At 52.3% G+C, this 21,721-nt stretch overlaps 1 protein-coding gene across 8 annotated transcripts in view; it reads right to left on the reverse strand.

Moving 5' to 3' along the window:
* DPYS (dihydropyrimidinase) overlaps nt 1-21,256 on the reverse strand; it is a 35,266-nt gene extending 14,010 nt beyond the window's left edge. For 2 of the 8 annotated variants that reach the window (XR_010304769.1, XM_064154124.1), the window contains exons 1-5: nt 21,039-21,256; nt 18,711-18,986; nt 11,245-11,403; nt 7,001-7,180; nt 5,537-5,726 (exon numbers count right to left, since the gene is read on the reverse strand). Coding sequence is in view for 7 of the 8 variants with exons in the window: in XM_064154124.1 (XP_064010194.1) it covers nt 5,537-5,726; nt 7,001-7,180; nt 11,245-11,403; nt 18,711-18,986; nt 21,039-21,083 (850 nt within the window). In the remaining variant the exon portion in view is untranslated. Of the gene's footprint in view, nt 1-5,536; nt 5,727-7,000; nt 7,181-11,244; nt 11,404-18,710; nt 18,987-19,053; nt 19,116-19,287; nt 19,317-19,395; nt 19,442-20,822; nt 21,011-21,038 lie in introns of those variants that run through there. The other 6 variants (XM_064154125.1, XM_064154120.1, XM_064154123.1 and 3 more) reach the window with 6 other exon arrangements.
* Between the last annotated feature and the right edge of the window lie 465 nt (nt 21,257-21,721).

Genomic DNA, 21,721 nt, shown 5'->3' on the forward strand with positions numbered 1-21,721 from the left:
CTGGGGGTGTGCAGCCTGCAGCAGAGGACGCTCAGGGCAGAGCTCATTGCTGTCTGCAGCTGCCTGCAGGGAGGCTGTAGCCAGGTGGGGTTGGGCTCTACTGCCAGGCAAGCAGCAACAGAAGAAGGGGACACAGTCTCAAGCTGTGTCAGGGCAGGTCTAGGCTGGATGTTGTTAGGAAGTTGTTGGCAGAGAGAGTGATTGGCATTGGAATGGGCAGCCCAGGGAGGTGGTGGAGTGGCTGTGGCTGGAGGTGTTGAAGCCAAGCCTGGCTGAGGCACTTAGTGCCATGGTCTGGTTGATTGGCCAGGGCTGGGTGCTAGGTTGGGCTGACTGAGCTTGGAGGTCTCCTCCAACCTGCTGGATTCCATGACACTAAGATACTATGAGAAGTGAGGGCAGGGGAAGTGTGATACAGACTGTGTCTGCCAAATGCCAAGCTAAGGAAATTAAACAAACTAAAGAAACTCCCACCCAAAATAAACCTTAACTAAGAACTGTTAGGACAAAGCTGTAAATCAGAAAGGCAAATGTTTAGTTTCCATACACAGTTTTCTCATCTCAGTCTCACACCATAAAACTGAAGCCTCCAGGCTCTCAGTCAGCTATGCCAAGTGGATTCTAACTCATGCAGCACAGCCAGCGGTGGCATTTCTGCAGCCAGAATGTGACCTATTTCTGCAGTCAGAATGTGACCTGAGCAGCTCTCCTTGTTCCCATGAGTGGGAAGGAGTACAAGCCCTTACCTCAAGTGATTTTGATTCAGAACACTGCAGCTTCAACAGACTACATCTGGACACTTCTGCTGACTGAGCATTTCGTTTGCACCATAACCACTCTGTCTGAAGGATACAGCAGTATAAAGACACTGCTTTAATTCAAACAACAAGGATATTCTGCATGAAGCTTTTTCTAGCTTGATTACTTTCTGCCTGTAGGCAAAAAAAAAGTGCAATAATGTGGTAATAAATCAGCTCTTTCCATTTGTTTTGTATTCCTGCATGTAATAAAAGCATCAAGCAGAAAGTGTTCTGCTCTTTGGTCTCTCTGACATCTCTGATCTGCTGGGAAATAGCTGTGGTGATTTCTTCATCAGATGCCCAAACTGTCTGGCAGGGAACTACTTTCACATAACCTACTTTACAACAAAGAAGAAGAGACAATTGCAATTTATTTTATCACCTCTCAGAGCTGAAAGAGTTATAAACTTGAGAAACATCAACCAACACAAGCTCGAAAAACTCCTCTGCTTATTCCAGCAAAAAAATCTGCAGCACTTATGATAAGGTCATAGAGGACAAAGATACTGACCAGCTGTGACCTAAACCAGGCAGAACTGAAGGTCTCTTCCAACCAAAACAATTGCCTGTCTGAAAAGCAGGGCTTATTGCATCAGGCAGAGCTTTGCATCACTACAGCTACTTACAGACTGGACCTGAGCTCAGGCAGGCTCAGTGAGCCACCCTAAAACGTTGGCATTTGCTGTGCTCAGAATCAGTTTGTCACCCAGGAAACAGATTATGCTCACTGAAGATCAGCCTGTCCCCTTCTGAGGTGGGTGACAGGACCAGAAGGTGTATCAGTCTTCCTCTGACATGGGCTGCAATGAATATGTACTTCATCCTGAGTTCTTGGAAAGGAGCATGGAAGATTTTGCAGTTGTAAATAGCATCAAGAGATGGAGACACAGGCTTGAAAAGAGAAATTAATTGCACTGCAGTGAATACTTCACATTACCTGGGAGCCTCTGGTACTTGAGAGTTTACATAGATTTCATTCTAGAGTCCTTCTAACCTGCCCGAGTTGAGTATCTGTTGGTAAAACATTTGGGGTTTATTTATGACATTCATACAATTCCTTGAGAATTATTTCCTGGAACTCTTTGGTGGCCTCCTCTGCACTGGCTCCAACACTTCCACGTCCTGCTTGTGCTGGGGGCTCCAGAACTGCCCCCAGGACTGCAGGTGGGGTTGTGAGGAGAGCAGAGCCAAGGGGCAGAATCCCCTCCCTTGCCCTGTGCCCACACTGCTCTTGCTGCAGCCCAGCACAGGGTTGTGTCTGGGCTGCACTCACCCTGCAGGCTCCTGTGGAGCTTTGCATCAGCCCAGACCCCCAGGGCCTGTTCCTCAGGGCTGCTCTCAGCCATTCCCCACCCAGCCTGGAGCTGTGCTTGGGATTGTCCTGACCCAGGTGCAGGACCTTACACTTGGCCTTGTTGAATGCCCTGAGGTTGGCCTGGGCACAGCTTTGCAGCCTGTGCAGGTCCCTCTGGATGGATCCCTGCCCTCTAGCAAGTCGACTGTGCCACACAGCTTGGTGCCATCTGCACACTTGCTGAGGGTGCACTGATTCTTCTGTCTGTGTCACTGCCAAAGATGTCACACAGCACTGGTGCCAGCACTGACCCCCGAGGGAGCCACTTGGCACTGTCTCCAGGTGGACACTGTGCCCTTGCTCACCACTCTCTGCCTGCCACCATCCAGCCAGTTCCTCACCCAGCAGTGCTGCACCCATCCAGCCTGTGTGTTTCCAGTTTGGTGGCCAGGATGTGCTGTGGGACAGAGTCAAATGCCTCACCCAGGTCCAGGCAGATGCTGTCAGTTTTACCTCTCTCAGTTACACTATCACTCCTAGATTTCTGTTGCCTTTAACCATGTACTTCCACGCACATAGAAATCAGTTATGGAGAGAAGCTGCATGAAGGCAAGCACTGATCATAGAATCATAGAATCAAGCAGGTTGGAAGAGAACTCCAACTCATCCAGTCCAACCTAGCACCCAGCCTTACCCAATCAACCAGACCATGGCACTAAGTGCCTCACCTAGTGTTTGCTTGAATGCCTCCAGGGATGGTGACTCCACCACCTCCCTGGGCAGCCCATTCCAATGCCAATCACTCTCTCTGACAACAACTTCCTAACAACATCCAGCCTAGACCTGCCCTGGCACAGCTTGAGGCTGTGTCCCCTTGTTCTGTTGCTGCTTGCCTGGCAGAAGAGCCCAACCCCACCTGGCTACAAACCTCCTTTTGGGTAGCTGCAGCCAGCAATGAGCTCTGCCCTGAGCCTCCTCTTTTCCAGGCTAATGGTTTTGATTGCATCACCCCCAGCCTAGGAAGCTCTGAAATCCAATCTGTACCACTTTAAGCACAAACTGCACCAGTTTCTTCTTTCTACACATTCCAGAAGCTTATCTACCCAAGGTCACTCCCTAAACTGGTCCTGCAGACCATCCTTGTGGCAATGCCTGATTATACTGTACAGCAGTTACAGCCGGTGTGCATTTCTTCGAGTTGAATAGCGTCTTCTGAAACACTGCCTCCTATCTCCTAGCTCTTTTGTGTTCGCAGCCGCTGTTTCAGCTTTAATTTGGGTCTTTCAGCTCTTGTCCCAGCTGCCTGCTGCCACCACACACCTGCGAGCGCAGCCGTACGCGGATGGGCACAAGCCGCGTTACCAGCGCCACTGCCACCTAGTGGACGCACCTGGTATAGCACAATGCCAAAGGGGTAAAAGAAATGCTCTTTATAAACCTCAATCAAGGAGAAATCTCACTGCAAGTCATAATCAATGCACATTCCGCATTAATAAAACCCTGACCGACTCCTTTATAAACTTGGATCACCGATAAAGCTTACCATAAGTCATAATCAATACATGTTCCACATTAAAAAATGCTCTGATAGACTCCCTTATAAGCTTGAATCATTGATAACTCTTGTTGTAAGTCATAATCGATACACATTCCACATTAACGCATCCATACATATATTGGCACAAAGATATCATGCTGGGGTTGATTTGACTTTCAGCAAGCTCTCAAACTCTGCTTGTTGATATTAATAAGCACTTTCATAGAATAGAATCATAGGTTGAAAGAGACCTCCAAGATCATCCAGTCCAACCTAGCACCCAGCCCTAGCCAGTCAACTAGACCATGGCACCGAGTGCCTGTCCCTTGTGTAAGTGCTAAAGTCAAGAAACTGAGGTCTCTATGCAACTCATGTTAGGTCAGAAGAGCATAAACTTAGACGTAAAAAGGTAATTAGGACAATATCCCACAAAGGTTTTAGGCTTTCCAAGTCACAGGCTTCTGTCCTGCTTCTTTTACTCATATAGAATCATAGAATCAAGCAGGCTGGAAGAGACCTCCAAGATCATCCAGGCCAACCTAGCACCCAGCCCTACCCAATCAACCAGAGCATCCAGGCTTTGCTTCAGCACCTCCAGGGACAGTGACTCCACCACCTCCCTGGGCAGCCCATTCCAATGCCAATCACTCTCTCTGACAACAACTTCCTCCTAACATCCAGCCTAGACCACCCCTGGCACAGCTTGAGACTGTGTCCCCTTGCTCTATTGCTGGGTGCCTGGCAGAAGAGCCCAACCCCACCTGGCTAGTGTATCCTCAGCACCATGGCTCCTCAGACTGCTCTGGATGAACTTACAGGCAAGGAGGCAAAACATCCTGAATCTCAACAGCCTTCAGAGTGCTTCCAGCCTACCCAACAGATGGCCAAGAGCTTCTGCCTGATAAGGAAGGAACACCAGCGATAATGTGTGATAAACTGACTCTAACTCCCATTCCACATCTCCCTGAGCTGCCCAGGGAGAAGAGGAAGAAAAACTGAGAGCCTAACTAAGCCCAGAAGGCAGGGAGGGGCAAGGGGAAGGTGTTTTTAAGACTTTGCTCTGTCTCTCAGTATCCTACTCTGATTTGATTGGTAACAGATGTTTGGGTTTTTTTTACAGCTGAGACTCATTTTTTCCCCATGACAAAAATCAGTGAGCAAACCCTCCCTGTCCTTGTCTCAACCCACAAGCCTTCTGTTGCAGCCAGGGTGAGAAGTGAGCAAGTGGATGCATGCTGCTCTTTTCTCCACCTGGGCCTAAGCCAGAAGAGTGTCCAGTGAACAGGACCATGTTTATGAACACAGGTTATGGTCTGCTGCAGAACTTGTCTAAACAGATAGTAAGGACTCACAGACTGCTACTCAAGGAACAGTAAGAGCAGAGAATACATTGTCTTGGACTGATTATAGCAGTTTTAATTCAGTAGTGACATCCTGACCATTGTTTTGATCTTGGAAGTATGGAATAAAGGGGAGAAAAAAATTCCTCTGGGGAGAAGGGAAAGAACCCAGCACCTCTGGGGCCCCACAACACAGTTTAGACATCCCACTCCAAGAAATATAGGAAGTCTAGGCTGGATGTTGTTAGGAAGTTGTTGGCAGAGAGAGTGATTGGCACTGGAATGGGCTGCCCAGGGAGGTGGTGGAGTGGCTGTGCCTGGAGGTGTTGCAGCCAAGCCTGGCTGGGGCACTTAGTGCCATGGTCTGGTTGGTTGGACAGGGCTGGGTGCTAGGTTGGCCTGGCTGAGCTTGGAGCTCTCTTCCAACCTGGTTGATTCTATGGTTCTATGAAAATCACCCATGGGTTATGACACCCATGATGAGAGAAGACCTTGGTGCTGTTTGGTTTTCCATGACCCTTCTTCCAGCGCCACTGTCCAAGCACAACAGAATTGGGACCTTTACCTTCTCTCCGTGCACTGCTGATGACCCTGGCTGCAGCTTTACTCATCACATGGACTACATAAAGGGGACAGTTGACAGCATTTGCTATGATAATTGCTCTCTGTGTAGCTTCAGCTTCCACTTCTTCTGGACGACACATCTCATGCCCCTCGGGGCCAGTTATTCCCATTGCCAGCATCTTCTTTGCACCCTGAACACCACACAGAAACACATAAGGGTTGGTTAAAGTGGCACCAGGGTGTCAGGAACATACTGCCAGGCAAATGCATGCTAAAGCAGCCACTGCAGTTAGCTTGAGAGAAAAATATCAAGATAATGATGGTTTTAACCAGGAGAAGTTATTGCTATCTGAAATTCAACCTACCTTTCAATAAACACAGGCCTCAGAACACCTAAGTGACTTCAGAGAGGCTGAGGGAGCTGGGGCTGTTCAGCCTGCAGAGGAGGAGGCTCAGGGCAGAGCTCATTGCTGTCTACAATCAGCTGAAGGGAGGCTGTAGCCAGGTGGGGTTGGTCTCTGCTGCCAGGCACCCAGCAACAGAACAAGGGGACACAGTCTCAAGCTGTGCCAGGGGAGGTCTAGGCTGGATGTTAGGAGGAAGTTGTTGTCAGAGAGAGTGATTGGCATTGGAATGGGCTGCCCAGGGAGGTGGTGGAGTCACTGTCCCTGGAGGTGTTGAAGCCAAGCCTGGCTGAGGCACTCAGTGCCATGGTCTGGTTGATTGGCCAGGGCTGGGTGCCAGGTTGAGCTTGGAGGTCTCTTCCAGCCTGGTTGGTTCTATGATTCTATGAAAGGCTTTAAAAGGCATAAGATTTTGTCCATAGGATATTTCAGGAGTTTATGCTTTGTGGATGTGAGATTGCTTAGGAATAATTCCATTTCTGTTACAGTACCTGGGGCAGAGCCAAGGCATTACTGCCTGGAGCAGTGAAAGAAATGCAGGGCCAGCAGTGGGGTTACACTGCCAGTGCCTGCACACAGCACTGTGAGGGCAGTGGGAGCTGAGATGCTGAGATTTTGCACCCAATCAGCAAAGCTTTCTCTGTGCTTCTGGATTGGCCCCTGCCAGGTGAATTGAGTATGTTTGGAGAGACCCAGGGTTGGGCATTACACACCTGACTGCTGTCCCTATGACTTAGTCAACAGTCAGGCCTGGACTGTTGCTTGCTTTGTCAGTCAAATGTAGATATTACACTGTCAGTACCTAGATGTTGTAGTGCCACCAGAGCTGTCACCAGAGCAGATCTGCCTCCTGCCTACACTGCTAACTCAGGACTCCAGAGTACAATGTCTTAGCCCATCACAAGCATCCGTTAGCATTTTGGACACTGTGTTTGGTTTTGGTTCCCTGGAAGTAAAACAGGGCAGCAAAGGCTTTTCTTATGATACAGTGATGGCACTAACACCTCTACTGATGTGAGAGAGGCATTCATACCCCTGACTGTGATGGGCAAAATGCCTACCTGTGCAATTAGCTCCCCATTCTCTGCATGGACTTGAGCAATGGCTCCCAGCTCCTTGCAGCAGGAAAAGGCTGCATAGAGCTCCTCATCATTCACCATGTATACATCTTTGTAGGCCATAAACATCTTGAAGGAGTTAACACCTTTGTTTTGAACAAGACTTTTCATTTCTTCCTTCACCTGAAAGACAAACAGGGGTTTTCAAAACAGCAACACTGTATTTGACCTGTTAATAATAAGCTTTGTATAGGGAAGCTGTAAATACAAAGGCTGAGCCTGTGGGAAGCTTCCTCCCGCAGCGGAGCATGAAAGGTAAACATCAGACCCTGTGATGAGAAGTGTCCTTGGAGCCTTGAGGCTCCCAGGGGCCTGAGCCTGCAACTATGAGCAACCCACGCACAGCTGTCAGGGGGTGGAATCTGCCCGCCTCTGGGGTGGGCACGGCCCAGGGGGCTGACTCTGGCCACCCCCCCTGGGTGGGATCCTTAAGGTGTTTACTGTAAGTTAACCTATCTCTGCCTTACACTTAACCTGGAGCCAATCTGTACCCTCCACTTGTACCAATCTCGAACTAAGTCAGTTGTCTACACCCCCTTTGGGGGCTATAAAGGTCGCTGTATCGCCCTAATAAATTGCACTGCTGCGCAGAAGCCACAGAGTCGACTCTCAGTGCCCCGATCTCTCGCCGCACCGGTCTCCGACCTCCAACAGAGCCTTCACACATCCATCACATACATTTTCTAAGCACACAGCCCAAGTCATGTAGTCAAAGGCACTTTTATTCTACTTTTTTTTTTCTTCATCAAATTGCTTCTCAATGTCCTGTTCAATATCTTTATTGATGATCTGGAGCAGGGGATTGAGTCCAGCATCAGTAAGTTTGCAGATGACACCAAGCTAGGAGCAGCTGTGAAGCTGTTGGAAGGTAGCAGAGCCCTGCAGAGGGACCTGGCCAGGCTGGATGGGTGGGCAGAGGCCAATGGGATGAGATTGAACAAGGCTAGGTGCAGGGTTCTACACTTTGGCCACAACAACCCCAAGCAGCACTACAGGCTGGGGACAGTGGCTGAGAGCAGCCACGAAGAAAGGGACCTGGGGGTGCTGGTAGAGAGGAGCTGAAGATGAGGCAGCAGTGCCCAGGTGGCCAAGAGAGACAGCATCCTGGCACCCTCCCATCCTGTGCTTATCTGGGTAGCTATGGATAAAGAGCAAAGGACTTTATTCCCTCCCCAGTGAAACGTTGGTGACACTAATTCATGTCTACCTGTGGCACTATTACAATTCCCATGGCAATAATTCCTTTCTAAAAGTCAAACTTCCATTTTCATCTTCTATCTAATAATCTGGTTGGGTCTGCTCAGTAAAGGGGAGAGACTGACATAAAACTGAAGGCAATTTTCTGGCAGCATATCTTAAGTAGGAATTATCGAGTGAGCATGGGACATAAAAACCCTGCACTGACACAAACCCAGAGGCATGCAATTTATTTTCTCCATCACTAATTACTGTGACTAAGGGAAGGCTTTGCAAGTAATGCATGTTTTTAATCCATACTTTGGGATGAGATTTAAGAAGGTCAAGTGCAGGGTTCTGCACTTCGGCCACAACAGCCCCAAGCAGTGCTACAGGCTGGGGACAGAGTGGCTGAGAGCAGCCAGGCAGAGAGGGACCTGGGAGTGCTGGGAGAGAGGAGCTGAAGAGGAGGCAGCAGTGTGCCCAGGTGGCCAAGAGAGCCAATGGCATCTTGGACTGGCTCAGGAGCAGTGTGGGCAGCAGGACAAGGGAGGTTCTTCTGCCCCTGTGCTCAGCACTGCTCAGGCCACTCCTTGAGTGCTGTGTCCAGTTCTGGGCTCCTCAAGTCAAGAGAGATGTTGAGGTGCTGGAAGGTGTTTGGAGAAGGGCAGCAAGGCTGGGGAGGGGCCTGGAGCACAGCCTTGTGAGGAGAAGCTGAGGGAGCTGGGGGTGTGCAGCCTGCAGCAGAGGAGGCTCAGGGCAGAGCTCATTGCTGCCTGCAGCTGCCTGAAGCGAGGCTGTAGCCAGGTGGGGTTGGGCTCTGCTGCCAGGCAAGCAGCAACAGAACAAGGGGACACAGTCTCAAGCTGTGCCAGGGGAGGTCTAGGCTGGATGTTGTTAGGAAGTTGTTGTCAGAGAGAGTGATTGGCACTGGAATGGGCTGCCCAGGGAGGTATTGGAGTGGCCGTCCCTGAAGGTGTTCAAGACAAGACTGGATGAGGCACTTAGTGCCATGGTCTGGTTGACTGGCTAGGGCTGGGTGCTAGGTTGGCCTGGATGATCTTGGAGGTCTCTTCCAACCTGCTTGATTCTATCATTCTATGATTTTCAAAATCTGAGGAGATGGCAGCTTGCTAGCAAGGCATGAAATACACATCTCCTCTACTCAGGTCTTTTACAGCAACAAAGCATCAGACCTTTCTGTTTCTTTAAATCTTGGCCTTTAAAAACAGTCAACCTCTTAACATAAACCAGAACATTGCATTGATTTACACCTCCCTAGTTTTATTGGATGGGTTTTTTTTCAGCTGTTCCCTGTTAGGGCTGTCTCAGGTGTACATTCCTCAGACTTCACTGGAGAATTTATTCTATATCATTGCTGCGAGGTGGAAGTCAGAGTCAGCCTGGTTCAGTGCATGGAATACAAAGATGGGCTGTTTGCAAAGTGAAGGCTTTGGTTTGTGTATTTTCAGAGTTAAAAGTTAGAGGAAGTGCTGGGGGTGTGCAGCCTGCAGCAGAGGAGGCTCAGGGCAGAGCTCATTGCTCTCTGCAGCTACCTGAAGGGAGGCTGTAGCCAGGTGGGGTTGGGCTCTGCTGCCAGGCAAGCAGCAACAGAACAAGGGGACACAGTCTCAAGCTGTGCCAGGGGAGGTCTAGGCTGGATGTTAGAAGGAAGTTTTTGGCAGAGAGAGTGATTGGCATTGGAATGGGCTGCCCAGGGAGGTGGTGGAGTCACCGTGGCTGGAGGTGTTGAAGCCAAGCCTGGCTTGGGGCACTTAGTGCCATGGTCTGGTTGGTTGGGTAGGGCTGGGTGCTAGGTTGGATTGGATGAGCTTGGAGGTCTCCTCCAACCTGGTTGTTTCTATGATTGTATTGGATAAAGCTTTCAGGCTAGCAGCAAACATTCACACCACAAGGATGAGTCTCCCAAGGTACCAACTCCAAACTTTAGGGAGATAACTCTGCAGTCACCCAGAAACAGAACTCTTCCTTTCCAAAGGCAGTTAAGTACCACAGGGCTTCTTTTGCATACCCTGATTAAAACCATAAAATAACAGCAGGAGCACACTGAGTGGTCAGACAGGAAAAGGCAAAACACAGGCAAAGATCTCCTGCCCCCTCTGACCTGCCTGCTCTGGGTCTTGCACAGCTGCTTCCTTTAACTTTAACTTCACACAGTATTACCCAAGGGTTTAGGCTATCTGCAGACTTTTATTGTCTTCTAACATGTGGCTTGCATCAGCAATGGTGTGGCCAGCAGGAGCAGGGAGGTCATTCTGCTCCTGTACTCTGCACTGGTCAGACCACACCTTGAGTACTGTGTTCAGTTCTGGGCCCCCCAGTTTAGGAGGGACATTGAGATGCTTGAGCGTGTCCAGAGAAGGGCAACGAGGCTGGGGAGAGGCCTTGAGCACAGCCCTACGAGGAGAGGCTGAGGGAGCTGGGATTGGTTAGCCTGGAGAAGAGGAGGCTCAGGGGTGACCTTGTTGCTGTCTACAACTACCTGAAGGGTGGTTGTGGCCAGGGGGAGGTTGCTCTCTTCTCTCAGATGGCCAGCACCAGAACAAGAGGACACAGCCTCAGGCTGTGCCAGGGGAGATTTAGGCTGGAGGTGAGGAGAAAGTTCTTCCCTGAGAGAGTCATTGGGCACTGGAATGGGCTGCCCGGGGAGGTGGTGGAGTCGCCGTCCCTGGGGCAGTTCAAGGCAAGGTTGGACGTGGCACTTGGTGCCATGGTCTAGCCTTGGGCACTGTGGTAAAGGGTTGGACTTGATGATCTGTGAGGTCTCTTCCAACCTTGGTGATACTGTGATACTGTGACTTCAGCTAAATTATACAATGGATTGATTTAATGCCCATAAACTCTCGGCCATAAGCCATGGACACCTTCAGATGTAGTTTTTACACACCACATCTCTACTGTACTTGCAGCAAGCTATAATCAGCACCAGAGCTAATTAAAACCAGATGTAGCAGCAACTCACGGAGCTGAAAATCAGCTGTTGTGTTTACCTTGTTACTCCACCATGTAACTGCCACATGCAGTGCATAATCACAGCAGACTTTAGGGTCTGCCCAGCTCTTCCATGTATCAAAGGCTTCAATAAGGGAGCAGCCCTTCTGAGGGATGGCAAAGTCGATGATCATAGTGGTGCCTCCTGCTAGAGCAGCCTGAAAGGAGAAGTTAATATTTAGCAATCAGAGAGCATGCAAATTTCCTCCCCCTCTCTCCAACTCTCTGTGCAGCACTTGATACACTGAAAAGACAGAAGCCACTGAAGAGTTTCCTTGAGTCAAGTCTGAACTTGCAAAATGATTGAGGAGATTAATTTCACAGTATCACAGTATCACCAAGGTTGGAAGAGGCCTCACAGATCATCAAGTCCAACCCTTTACCACAGAGCTCAAGGCCAGACCATGGCACCAAGTGCCACGTCCAATCCTGCCTTGAACAGCTCCAGGGACGGCGACTCCACCACCTCCCCGGGCAGCCCATTCCAGTGTCCAATGACTCTCTCAGTGAAGAACTTTCTCCTCATCTCCAGCCTAAATCTCCCCTGGCACCTCCTTTGAGAAGGATGCTCTCAAACAGGTGTTCAGGAGATTCTCCTGGAAGCTATACTGGAACATATACTGGAACACATGGAGGACAAGGAGGTGATTTGAGGCTTCACCATGGGCAAGTCCTGCCTGACCAACCTAGTGGCTCTCTACAATAGTGTAACTACCTCGATGGACAAGGGAAGACCAACAGATGCCATCTCTCTGGACTTTAGACACAACATCCTCCTCTCTGAGCTGGAGACATATGGATTAGATGCATGGACTGCCCAGTAGGTAAAGAATGGGTAGGATGATCACACCCAAAGGGTAGTGGCCAATGGCTCAACGTTCAGATAGAGGCAGAGGACAAGCGGTGCCCTTCAAGGGCCTGCACTGGGACCACTGCTCTTCAGACTCATCATCTTCATCACTGATTGTTGTGGTAGGCCTAAATAGGCTTACACATATCCTTGCTTGCCCAGACATGCTTTTCTGCTCTCCCTCATTCTATTTTGGGGAGAAGCAACCATGGGAAAGAGGACAAAAGAACATGGAGCCACTGAATCTAAGGACTCTGGCTTGCCCAGGCCTGTTTACATCCTGTGGTGGACAAAGTGCATAGGCTGAGCTTGTGTATGCCTCATGCAAGGCCTATGTTTTTCCCAAGCAAGGGTAATGCAAGCCTATGGTTTCACCTAATATGGTCAAGCTTGGGTAACTACCATTCTGATTGGCTAATTGGTCCAGAGAAATAAAAGCTGAACACTTACTAATTTCTGTGGCACAAAGCATTCATGGTCTCACCTTCCAGTTCTCCTTTCTGATACTGTCACAGTATGGAAAGGGTCCAGAGAAGGGCAATGAAGCTGGTGAGGAGTCTGGGACACAGCCTTGTGAGGAGAGGCTGGATGTCAGGAGGGAGTTGTTGGCAGAGAGAGTGATTGGCATTGGAATGGGCTGCCCAGGGAGGTGGTGGAGTCACCATCCCTGGAGGTGTTGAAGCAAAGCCTGGCTGGGGCACTTAGTGCCATGGTCTGGTTGATTGGGTAGGGCTGGGTGCTAGGTTGGCCTGGCTGATCTTGGAGGTCTCTTCCAACCTGGTTGATTCTATGATTCTCTGACTTAATAAAACTGCAGAGCAGGTTTTTAAATAGAACAAGGCTTTTACATCCTTCATCTAAATATTTACAGGTTAAAAACCAGACAAAAATGTAAGTGCCTTATGAGGATCCAAACCTGTCATTTTACAGTATCACAGTGTCACCAAGGTTGGAAGAGACCTCACAGATCATTAAGTCCAACCCTTTACCACAGAGCTCAAGGCCAGACCATGGCACCAAGTGCCACATCTAATATTCATTTTCTGTTATGGACAATTATCACTTTTTTTGCCTTTTTCCTCTGATGGATTTTTGTTGGTCACTCTCAGAAACCAGATCCTTGGCTGAAATTGATCCCATGTTGAAATTCTTTTGCTCTCATTGTTTCAGCCCTCCAGTTCAGCCTCTCTAATGCTCTGAACAACATCCCTTAGCATAACAGGTACCGCCAAGTCCCTGCCCATGGCAGGGGTGTTGGAACTGGATGATCCTTGTGGTCCCTTCCAACCCTGACTCTATGACTCTAAGTCAGATCACAATACAGAGAGTTCAGATTCATGCTATATTACTCCTCTTCTTTCTAGATCAATCAGTCCCTTCCCTTCACTTGGCAACTGGAAGGAAAAGAGTAAATATGTCAGTTTGAAGAGTGATGTAAACATTTGTGAAGCTGTGATGAATTCAGGGAAACATTTGCTCAAAGAGAAGCTGTTCCAACTGTAAACCTGTTGGGTTTTTTTTAACCAGACAGATTGGCTTATTTGTTAACCAGGATTTAGAATACATGAGTATTTGTAGACTTAGGGAGAAGAAATTCAAAGGGTTCCATGGGAACTCTTCCAGGGAAGGGCAACTGACATCATCTGCCTGGACTTGAGTGAGGTATTTGACTCTGTCCCACAGCACATCCTGGTCACCAAACTGGAAACACACAGACTGGATGGGTGGAGTCGCTGTCCCTATAGTGTTCAAGCAAAGCCTGGCTGGGGAGCTTAGTGCCATGGTCTGGTTGCTTGGCCAGGGCTGGGTGCTAGGTTGGACTGGATGAGCTTGGGGTTGTCTTCTACCCTGGTTGATTCTATGAATCTCTCTGAGAACCATTCAGCCACAGCCAATCAGTGCTTGCCTTCACGTAGCTTCTCTCCATAACTGATTTTATGTGCGTGGAAGTACATGGTTAAAGGCAACATGCACTGTCTTTATCCTGACCTTTAGGAAAGGTCTATGAATACTCATGTGTTGGTGAGTATCTGTATGTGTGCAAGCTGTTAACTCCCCAAAACAACAGTACAGAAACTATTCTGGTTCAAATATAAAGCTTCATTGAATCTCCAGAGCAGCTGAGTCTAGTCTGGGTGATTTAACAAAGTGTGTGTGGGTGGATAACACCCAAACCATCCCACCCAGGGAGGTTGTGGATGCTACCTCTCTGGAGGTGTTCAAGGCCAGGTTGGATGAAGCAATAAGTGACCTGTTCTAGTGGGAAGTGTCCCTGCCTATGGCAGGGGATTGGAGCTGGCTGAGCTTTGAGGTCCCTCCCAACCTAAACCATTCTATGATTCAGTCTCTTTTTCTCCTAATAACTTTTTACCCCTCTCTTTGTAAGGAGAGGTGTTCTGTGCCTTTATTTCTTCAGCTGGGTAGGTAAATCTTAGCTAATCATTGTAGCATATTTTGCAACAGCTGGAGCCTAACTCTGTCTCCCTGATTGTCTTGCCAAAATCTTTGTCAGATGATGACTGCCAGCACACAGCTCTGAACACTTGCCACACTTTGGCCTGGGTTAAGAAGGTCCACAATATCTGAATGTTTGTTTACATCCAACCACTAAGCCAAATCTGGAGTCTTCTTTTAAGCACCAAAGTGACTATCTGGACATTCTGGTTCATGTATGCAGTCTCTGATTGCAGCTTCTTGTATAGGATAGAACAGAACTAACCAGGTTGGAAGAGAGCTCCAAGCTCAGCCAGTCCAACCTAGCACCCAGACCTAGACAACCAACAAGACCATGGCACTGTGCCCCAGCCAGGCTTGGCTTCAACACCTCCAGGGACAGTGACTCCACCACCTCCCTGGGCAGCCCATTCCAATGCCAATCACTCTCTCTGCCAACAACTTCCTCCTAACATCCAGCCTAGACCTGCCCTGGCACAACTTGAGACTGTGTCCCCTTTTTCTGTTTTCTCTATCCTATGCCTCAAAAAGCCATTTTAAACCCCTCGAAAACCCCATTCCTTTTTTAGTAGCACATGATTGATCTCCCCTCCTTTGGGGTTTCTTGGTGTAGACACCTAGATCTGAATTAGTCTGCATCTTTAGTTCTCCTTTAAAAGCCCAGGGAGGCACTTTAAGAAGGAGATCACTCAGACCTTAAGAGAAATCCATAGTCACTGCTGTTTCTTTTTTTCCTGCCAAACAAAACCATCTCCTGGTTTCAAGTCACATTTGTTTGACTTCTCCTGTGAAATGAAACTTGTGGCTGCAGTGCTGACAAACAGTTAACAAAAATGGCCTTCACAGAGAAATAAAAGCCTGTTGCAGAAAATGACCAAACATCAACATAATGTACTTTAAATCATGCAAACTAAGCACTCCAGAGATCAAAGTCTGCACTGCATTCAGCCAGGAAACAGTTTCTACTGCCTGTAGACAAGCAGGGCAGATGCTGTAGGTTTCTTTTCCTCCCCATTTACCACACAAAGCAGCACCAAGAGCTGTAACTGCTTGTGGAAGCCGTGTGGGGAGCTGTATTTAAACACAAACCTTTGCAAAAGACTGCATTGTTAGGCCCCCATTAACAGTGAGTTCCCTCTCTTCCACCAGATAGCTGCAGAAGAGTTCAAGGAAGAGACTTTCAGGCTGAGGGAGCTGAGGTTCTTCAGCCTGCGAAGACTCCATGGAGCTGGTGAGGGGCCTGGAACACAAACTCTATGAGGAGAGGCTGAGGGAGCTGGGGGTGTGCAGCCTGCAGCAGAGGAGGCTCAGGGCAGAGCTCATTGCTGCCTGCAGCTGCCTGCAGGGAGGCTGTAGCCAGGTGGGGTTGGGCTCTTCTGCCAGGCAACCAGCACCAGAACAAGGGGACACAGTCTCAAGTTGTGCCAGGGGAGGTCTAGGCTGGATGTTAGGAGAAAGTTGTTGGCAGAGAGAGTGATTGGCATTGGAATGGGCTGCCCAGGGAGGTGGTGGAGACCCCATCCCTGGAGGTGTTGAAGCAAAGCCTGGATGAGGCACTTAGTGCCATGGTCTGGGTGATTGGCCAGGGCTGGGTGCTAGGTTGGGCTGGATGATCTTGGAGGTCTCTTCCAACATGGTTGATTCTATGATTCTACCTAATAGCAGCCTGCCAGTACCTGAAGGGGGCTACAAGAAGGCTGAAGAGGGACTGTTGGCAAAGGCCTGCAGGGATAGGATCAGGGGCAATGATTTCATGCTATAGAAGGGGAGATTTTAATTGGACATTAGAAGGAAGTTCTTTACCATGAGGGTAGTGGAACACTGGAACAAGTTGCTCAGAGAGGTAGTTGTGGCTCCATCCTTGGAGATATTTAGGATCAGGCTCGACAGGGCTCTGAGCAACCTGATCTAGTGGAGGATGTCCCTGCTGACTGCAGGGTGCTTGGACCAGATAACCTTTGGAGGTCCCTTCCTACCCAACCCATTCTGTGATTTCTGTGATTATAATCCCATTCCAGCTATCAATTCTAGAGGTGGAAACTCAATCCTGTAGCTTTCCTTTTAAATCTTATCTTACACTTGACTTGGAGAAAGATATTACACTTAACACAGCAGCCTTTTTGTTATGGCAAGAGAGATCTGCTGAGGCAGGATAAGATCTTTGTGTGTGTGTGTGACAGTTTTACTAAATAATTACAAATCATAATGACTACTACAGTGAGCCACTCCAAGCCCTGTGCTCCTTGCAAAGAACAATCCCAGTGCTTAAAACTGCCTGGTATGAAATATTTCCCTTCAAACAACAGCAGCAACATCAGCAAATCTGTCTTGAGTTGGAAAAAAATAGTATTACTGAAAGAAATATTCCAAAGTAATTTAAGGATGGCACACAGGTCATTTGTAGTCCTCCCTGCAGCACTCTGGGCTCAACACTAAAAAGTCATACAGTCACAGAATCAGTCAGGGTTGGAAGGGACCACAAGGATCAGACAGTTCCAACCCCCCTGCCATGGGCAGGGACACTCTACCCTAGATCAGGCTGCACACAGCCTCACCCAGCCTGGCCTCAAACACCTCCAGCCATGGGGCCTCAACCACCTCCCTGGGCAACCCATTCCAGCCTCTCACCACTCTCATGCTCCACAACTTCCTCCTCACAGCCACTCTGACTCTCATCACCTCCAGCTTTGCTCCATTTCCCCCAGTCCTGGCACTCCCTGATAGCCTAAAAAGTCCCTCTCCAGCATTTTTGTAGCCCACTCAGATCCTGGAAGGCCACAAAAAGGTCACCTGGGAGCCTCCTCTGCTCCAGCCTGCACAGCCCCAACTCTTTCAGTCTGTGCTCACAGCAGAGCTGCTGCAGCCCTCTCAGCATCCTCCTGGCCCTGCTCTGGACACATTCCAGCACATCCACATCCTTCTTGTCCCAGGGGCTCCAGAACTGGATGCAGTACTCCAGGTGGGGTCTCAGCAGAGCAGAGCAGAGCAGAGCAGAGCAGAGCAGAGCAGAGCAGAGCAGAGCAGAGGGGGAGAATCCCCTCCCTGGCCCTGCTGGCCACACTTCTGCTGCTGCAGCCCAGGCTCTGCTTGGCTTTCTGGGCTGCAAGTCCTCACTGCTGGCTCATGCTGAGCTTCTCCTCCAGCAGCACCCCCAAGTCCCTCTCCTCAGGGCTGCTCTCCAGTCTGTTAGTGCCTAGCCTGGATTTGTTCTAGGGGGAAATGTGCAATCACATCACTCAGACAACCTAACTCACACTCTCATCACTTGGTGGAGCAAACCAGAAATGAAATTTCCTGTTGAAGAACTGAGCCAGACTAAGCAAGATGGCAAACTTTAAAGGCTCTTAATGGTTGTGCAGTTACTGAACCACACCACTTGTTCAAAGGAGTTGAATCTGACTCATTTCAGCTTTTTCAAAGGGGTAAATTAGTGTTTTTGCACATCAGTGAAATACATTTCTTTGGCAGGGATGCCTTTTAGCAACTCTCAGTTCTGCTCTCTGAGGACACCTGCTAACAGACAAATCAAGTAGAGCAATCTGAGGGCAATGATTTCAACCTGCACAGCAAAGCTCTCAGAAAAGTACCTTACAAATGCTATGGAGTTAATGCACGACACTGTTAGTACCAGTAACTGATACATTGCTATTGCAGGGAATGCAATGAGATCAGCTAAAAGCTGAAAAAAACCTGCACTGTAATTGCAAAACAGTGAGAAAATAGAACCTTCTAAGGTCTGAAGTGTCTACCAGAACAGCTTGCATTCCCCTGTGGTAACAAGAGAGGATCGGTTTAGCACAGAAGTACTCCCAGGGCATTGGGAGAGTTAAACTGTGGCTTTAGTTAACCTTTGCTCAGAAAAGTATGAAGCTCGTTGCATGCACAATGCAAGTGGTAGCCTGTATAGCAATAGCCACTGTAAATGATTCCACTTAACACTCGCCACCTGCAGACAGAACAGGTCCTGAAGGAGCCCAGCAGGTTAAATGTGGACCTCTGCATACCCCAACCACTTACTACAATGTCCCAGCCAAGGGACAGTACCAACTGCCTGTGCTTGATTCCCCCTCTGGTCTCTCCCTTCAAGTAACTCTGAGTAACCAGCAGCTATTCCTAAGAAAGCCCAGGTGCACACACACACACACACACACGACCACCCACCTTGGTTCCTGTATAGAAGTCATCTTTCGACCTGCTCCCCATAAAAGGGAACTGCATGTGCGTATGGGTGTCGATGCCCCCGGGGATCACCAGCTTGTCGGTCGCATCCAGCACTACAAGCCCGTCCGGCGGCTCAGGGTTCAGGTTTGGTCCCACCTGCTGCACCACTCCATCTTCCACATACACATCAGCCACAGCCGAGCAGTCGTCATTCACGACTTTTCCCCCCTTGATCAAAAGTCTCCGCCGAGCCAGGCTTTGGGGTGGCATGGGAGCCTGCAAGGTGAGAGCGAGGCCGCAGAGCACAAAGTCAGCTCTTGCCCGAGAGCGTCCCAGCGCCTGCCTTGCTCCCAGCGCCTGTCCCGCTCCCAGCGCCTGCCCCGCTCCCAGCGCCTGCCCCGCTCCCAGCGCCTGCCCCGCTCCCAGCGCCTGCCCCGCTCCCAGCGCCTGCCCCGCTCCCAGCGCCTGCCTTGCTCCCAGCGCCTGTCCCGCTCCCAGCGCCTGCCCCGCTCCCAGCGCCTGCCCCGCTCCCAGCGCCTGCCCCGCTCCCAGCGCCTGCCCCGCTCCCAGCGCCTGCCTTGCTCCCAGCGCCTGCCTTGCTCCCAGCGCCTGTCCCGCTCCCAGCGCCTGCCTTGCTCCCAGCGCCTGTCCCGCTCCCAGCGCCTGCCCCGCTCCCAGCGCCTGCCTTGCTCCCAGCGCCTGCCCCGCTCCCAGCGCCTGCCCCGCTCCCAGCGCCTGCCCCGCTCCCAGCGCCTGCCTTGCTCCCAGCGCCTGTCCCGCTCCCAGCGCCTGCCTTGCTCCCAGCGCCTGTCCCGCTCCCAGCGCCTGCCCCGCTCCCAGCGCCTGTCCCGCTCCCAGCGCCTGCCCCGCTCCCAGCGCCTGCCTTGCTCCCAGCGCCTGCCTTGCTCCCAGCGCCTGCCCCGCTCCCAGCGCCTGCCCCGCTCCCAGCGCCTGCCCCGCTCCCAGCGCCTGTCCCGCTCCCAGCGCCTGCCCCGCTCCCAGCGCCTGCCTTGCTCCCAGCGCCTGTCCCGCTCCCAGCGCCTGTCCCGCTCCCAGCGCCTGCCCCGCTCCCAGCGCCTGCCCCGCTCCCAGCGCCTGCCCCGCTCCCAGCGCCTGCCTTGCTCCCAGCGCCTGTCCCGCTCCCAGCGCCTGTCCCGCTCCCAGCGCCTGCCTTGCTCCCAGCGCCTGTCCCGCTCCCAGCGCCTGCCCCGCTCCCAGCGCCTGCCGTGCTCCCCGCGCCTGCCGTGCTCCCAGCGCCTGCCCCGCTCCCAGCGCCTGCCTTGCTCCCAGCGCCTGCCTTGCTCCCAGCGCCTGCCCCGCTCCCAGCGCCTGCCCCGCTCCCAGCGCCTGCCCCGCTCCCAGCGCCTGTCCCGCTCCCAGCGCCTGCCTTGCTCCCAGCGCCTGTCCCGCTCCCAGCGCCTGCCCCGCTCCCAGCGCCTGCCTTGCTCCCAGCGCCTGCCTTGCTCCCAGCGCCTGCCCCGCTCCCAGCGCCTGCCTTGCTCCCAGCGCCTGCCTTGCTCCCAGCGCCTGCCCCGCTCCCAGCGCCTGCCCCGCTCCCAGCGCCTGCCCCGCTCCCAGCGCCTGCCCCGCTCCCAGCGCCTGCCTTGCTCCCAGCGCCTGCCCCGCTCCCAGCGCCTGCCCCGCTCCCAGCGCCTGCCCCGCTCCCAGCGCCTGCCTTGCTCCCAGTGCCTCTCCCGCTCCCAGCGCCTGCCTTGCTCCCAACGCCTGCCTTGCTCCCAGCGCCTGCCTTGCTCCCAGCGCCTGTCCCGCTCCCAGCGCCTGCCTTGCTCCCAGCGCCTGTCCCGCTCCCAGCGCCTGCCCCGCTCCCAGCGCCTGCCTCGCTCCCAGCGCCTGCCTCGCTCCCAGCGCCTGCCCCGCTCCCAGCGCCTGCCCCGCTCCCAGCGCCTGCCCCGCTCCCAGCGCCTGCCCCGCTCCCAGCGCCTGCCTTGCTCCCAGCGCCTGCCCTGCTCCCAGCGCCTGTCCCGCTCCCAGCGCCTGCCTTGCTCCCAGCGCCTGCCCCGCTCCCAGCGCCTGCCCCGCTCCCAGCGCCTGCCTCGCTCCCAGCGCCTGCCTTGCTCCCAGCGCCTGCCCCGCTCCCAGCGCAGCAGTTACCTCCCGACGGCCCTAAGTACATAGCGCTCTTTAAACCGACCCCTCTGCCCTCAGCAGCTCCACCTACCACCTCCAGTGGAGCTCCAGCGCCCAGCCGAGAGCAGCGAGGTGGCACGGGCTGGGAGCAGCGCTGGCTTTAAAGCCCTCTGCTCAGGACTGCCTGGGGAAAGCAGGGCCAGGCGCTGGGGAGGGTGCCTGGGTTTTCGAGGCGCTCACCAGGCTTGAGACATGCAGAGCTCTCCTGACACTGTGACCCTTCATTGCCTTGTTCGTGCCTAAACTCTTTGCAGCGGGGTTGGAGCAAACCAAGGGTGACCCCAGCTCTCCACAGAGCTGTCTAGGGAGCCCCAGGGTGGGCCGAGTTCCCCGCAGCAGTGCCTGGGGAGCCTGTGAGCTCTGCCGGGGCAGAGGAGGGCGCAAGGCTGCGCCGTTCCAAGCGCTGCACCCATCGCAGCCGAGCCCCTGCAGGCCGCTATGGAGGAGTCTACGGTGCTGCCACGGAACCGAGCCACGGGCAGAGGACAGCAACCACCAGGAACCGCTCCCGAGCTGCTCCTCAGCGGATCTGTGACACCCAGCTTCTCACCCCCTCCCGCAATGCTGCTCCACGGCCGATACCCCGGGCAGAAGGGAGAAGACCCTATAGGACGGCCGAGGGCTGCCGTGGCCTCTCACCCAGCCCGCAGGAGGCTCAAGAGCCTCGGGCATCTGGCCGCTGTCGAAGGACCAGGTGAAAATCATCTTGCGGTAGCTGCTGCCCTCCGACATGTGCATCATGGCCCTTGCTGCGGCCGCTGCTCCCTCGGCCCCCACTGGTGCCCGCGCAACGGCCAGCGGCGCCGCCCCGCGCAGGCAGCAACCGCCGCCCCCGCCGGGCTGTGCCCGACCCCCTGCCCCTC

The sequence above is a fragment of the Pogoniulus pusillus genome, chromosome 14 (assembly GCF_015220805.1).
Source record: "Pogoniulus pusillus isolate bPogPus1 chromosome 14, bPogPus1.pri, whole genome shotgun sequence".
NCBI classification, from domain to species: Eukaryota; Metazoa; Chordata; class Aves; order Piciformes; family Lybiidae; genus Pogoniulus; species Pogoniulus pusillus.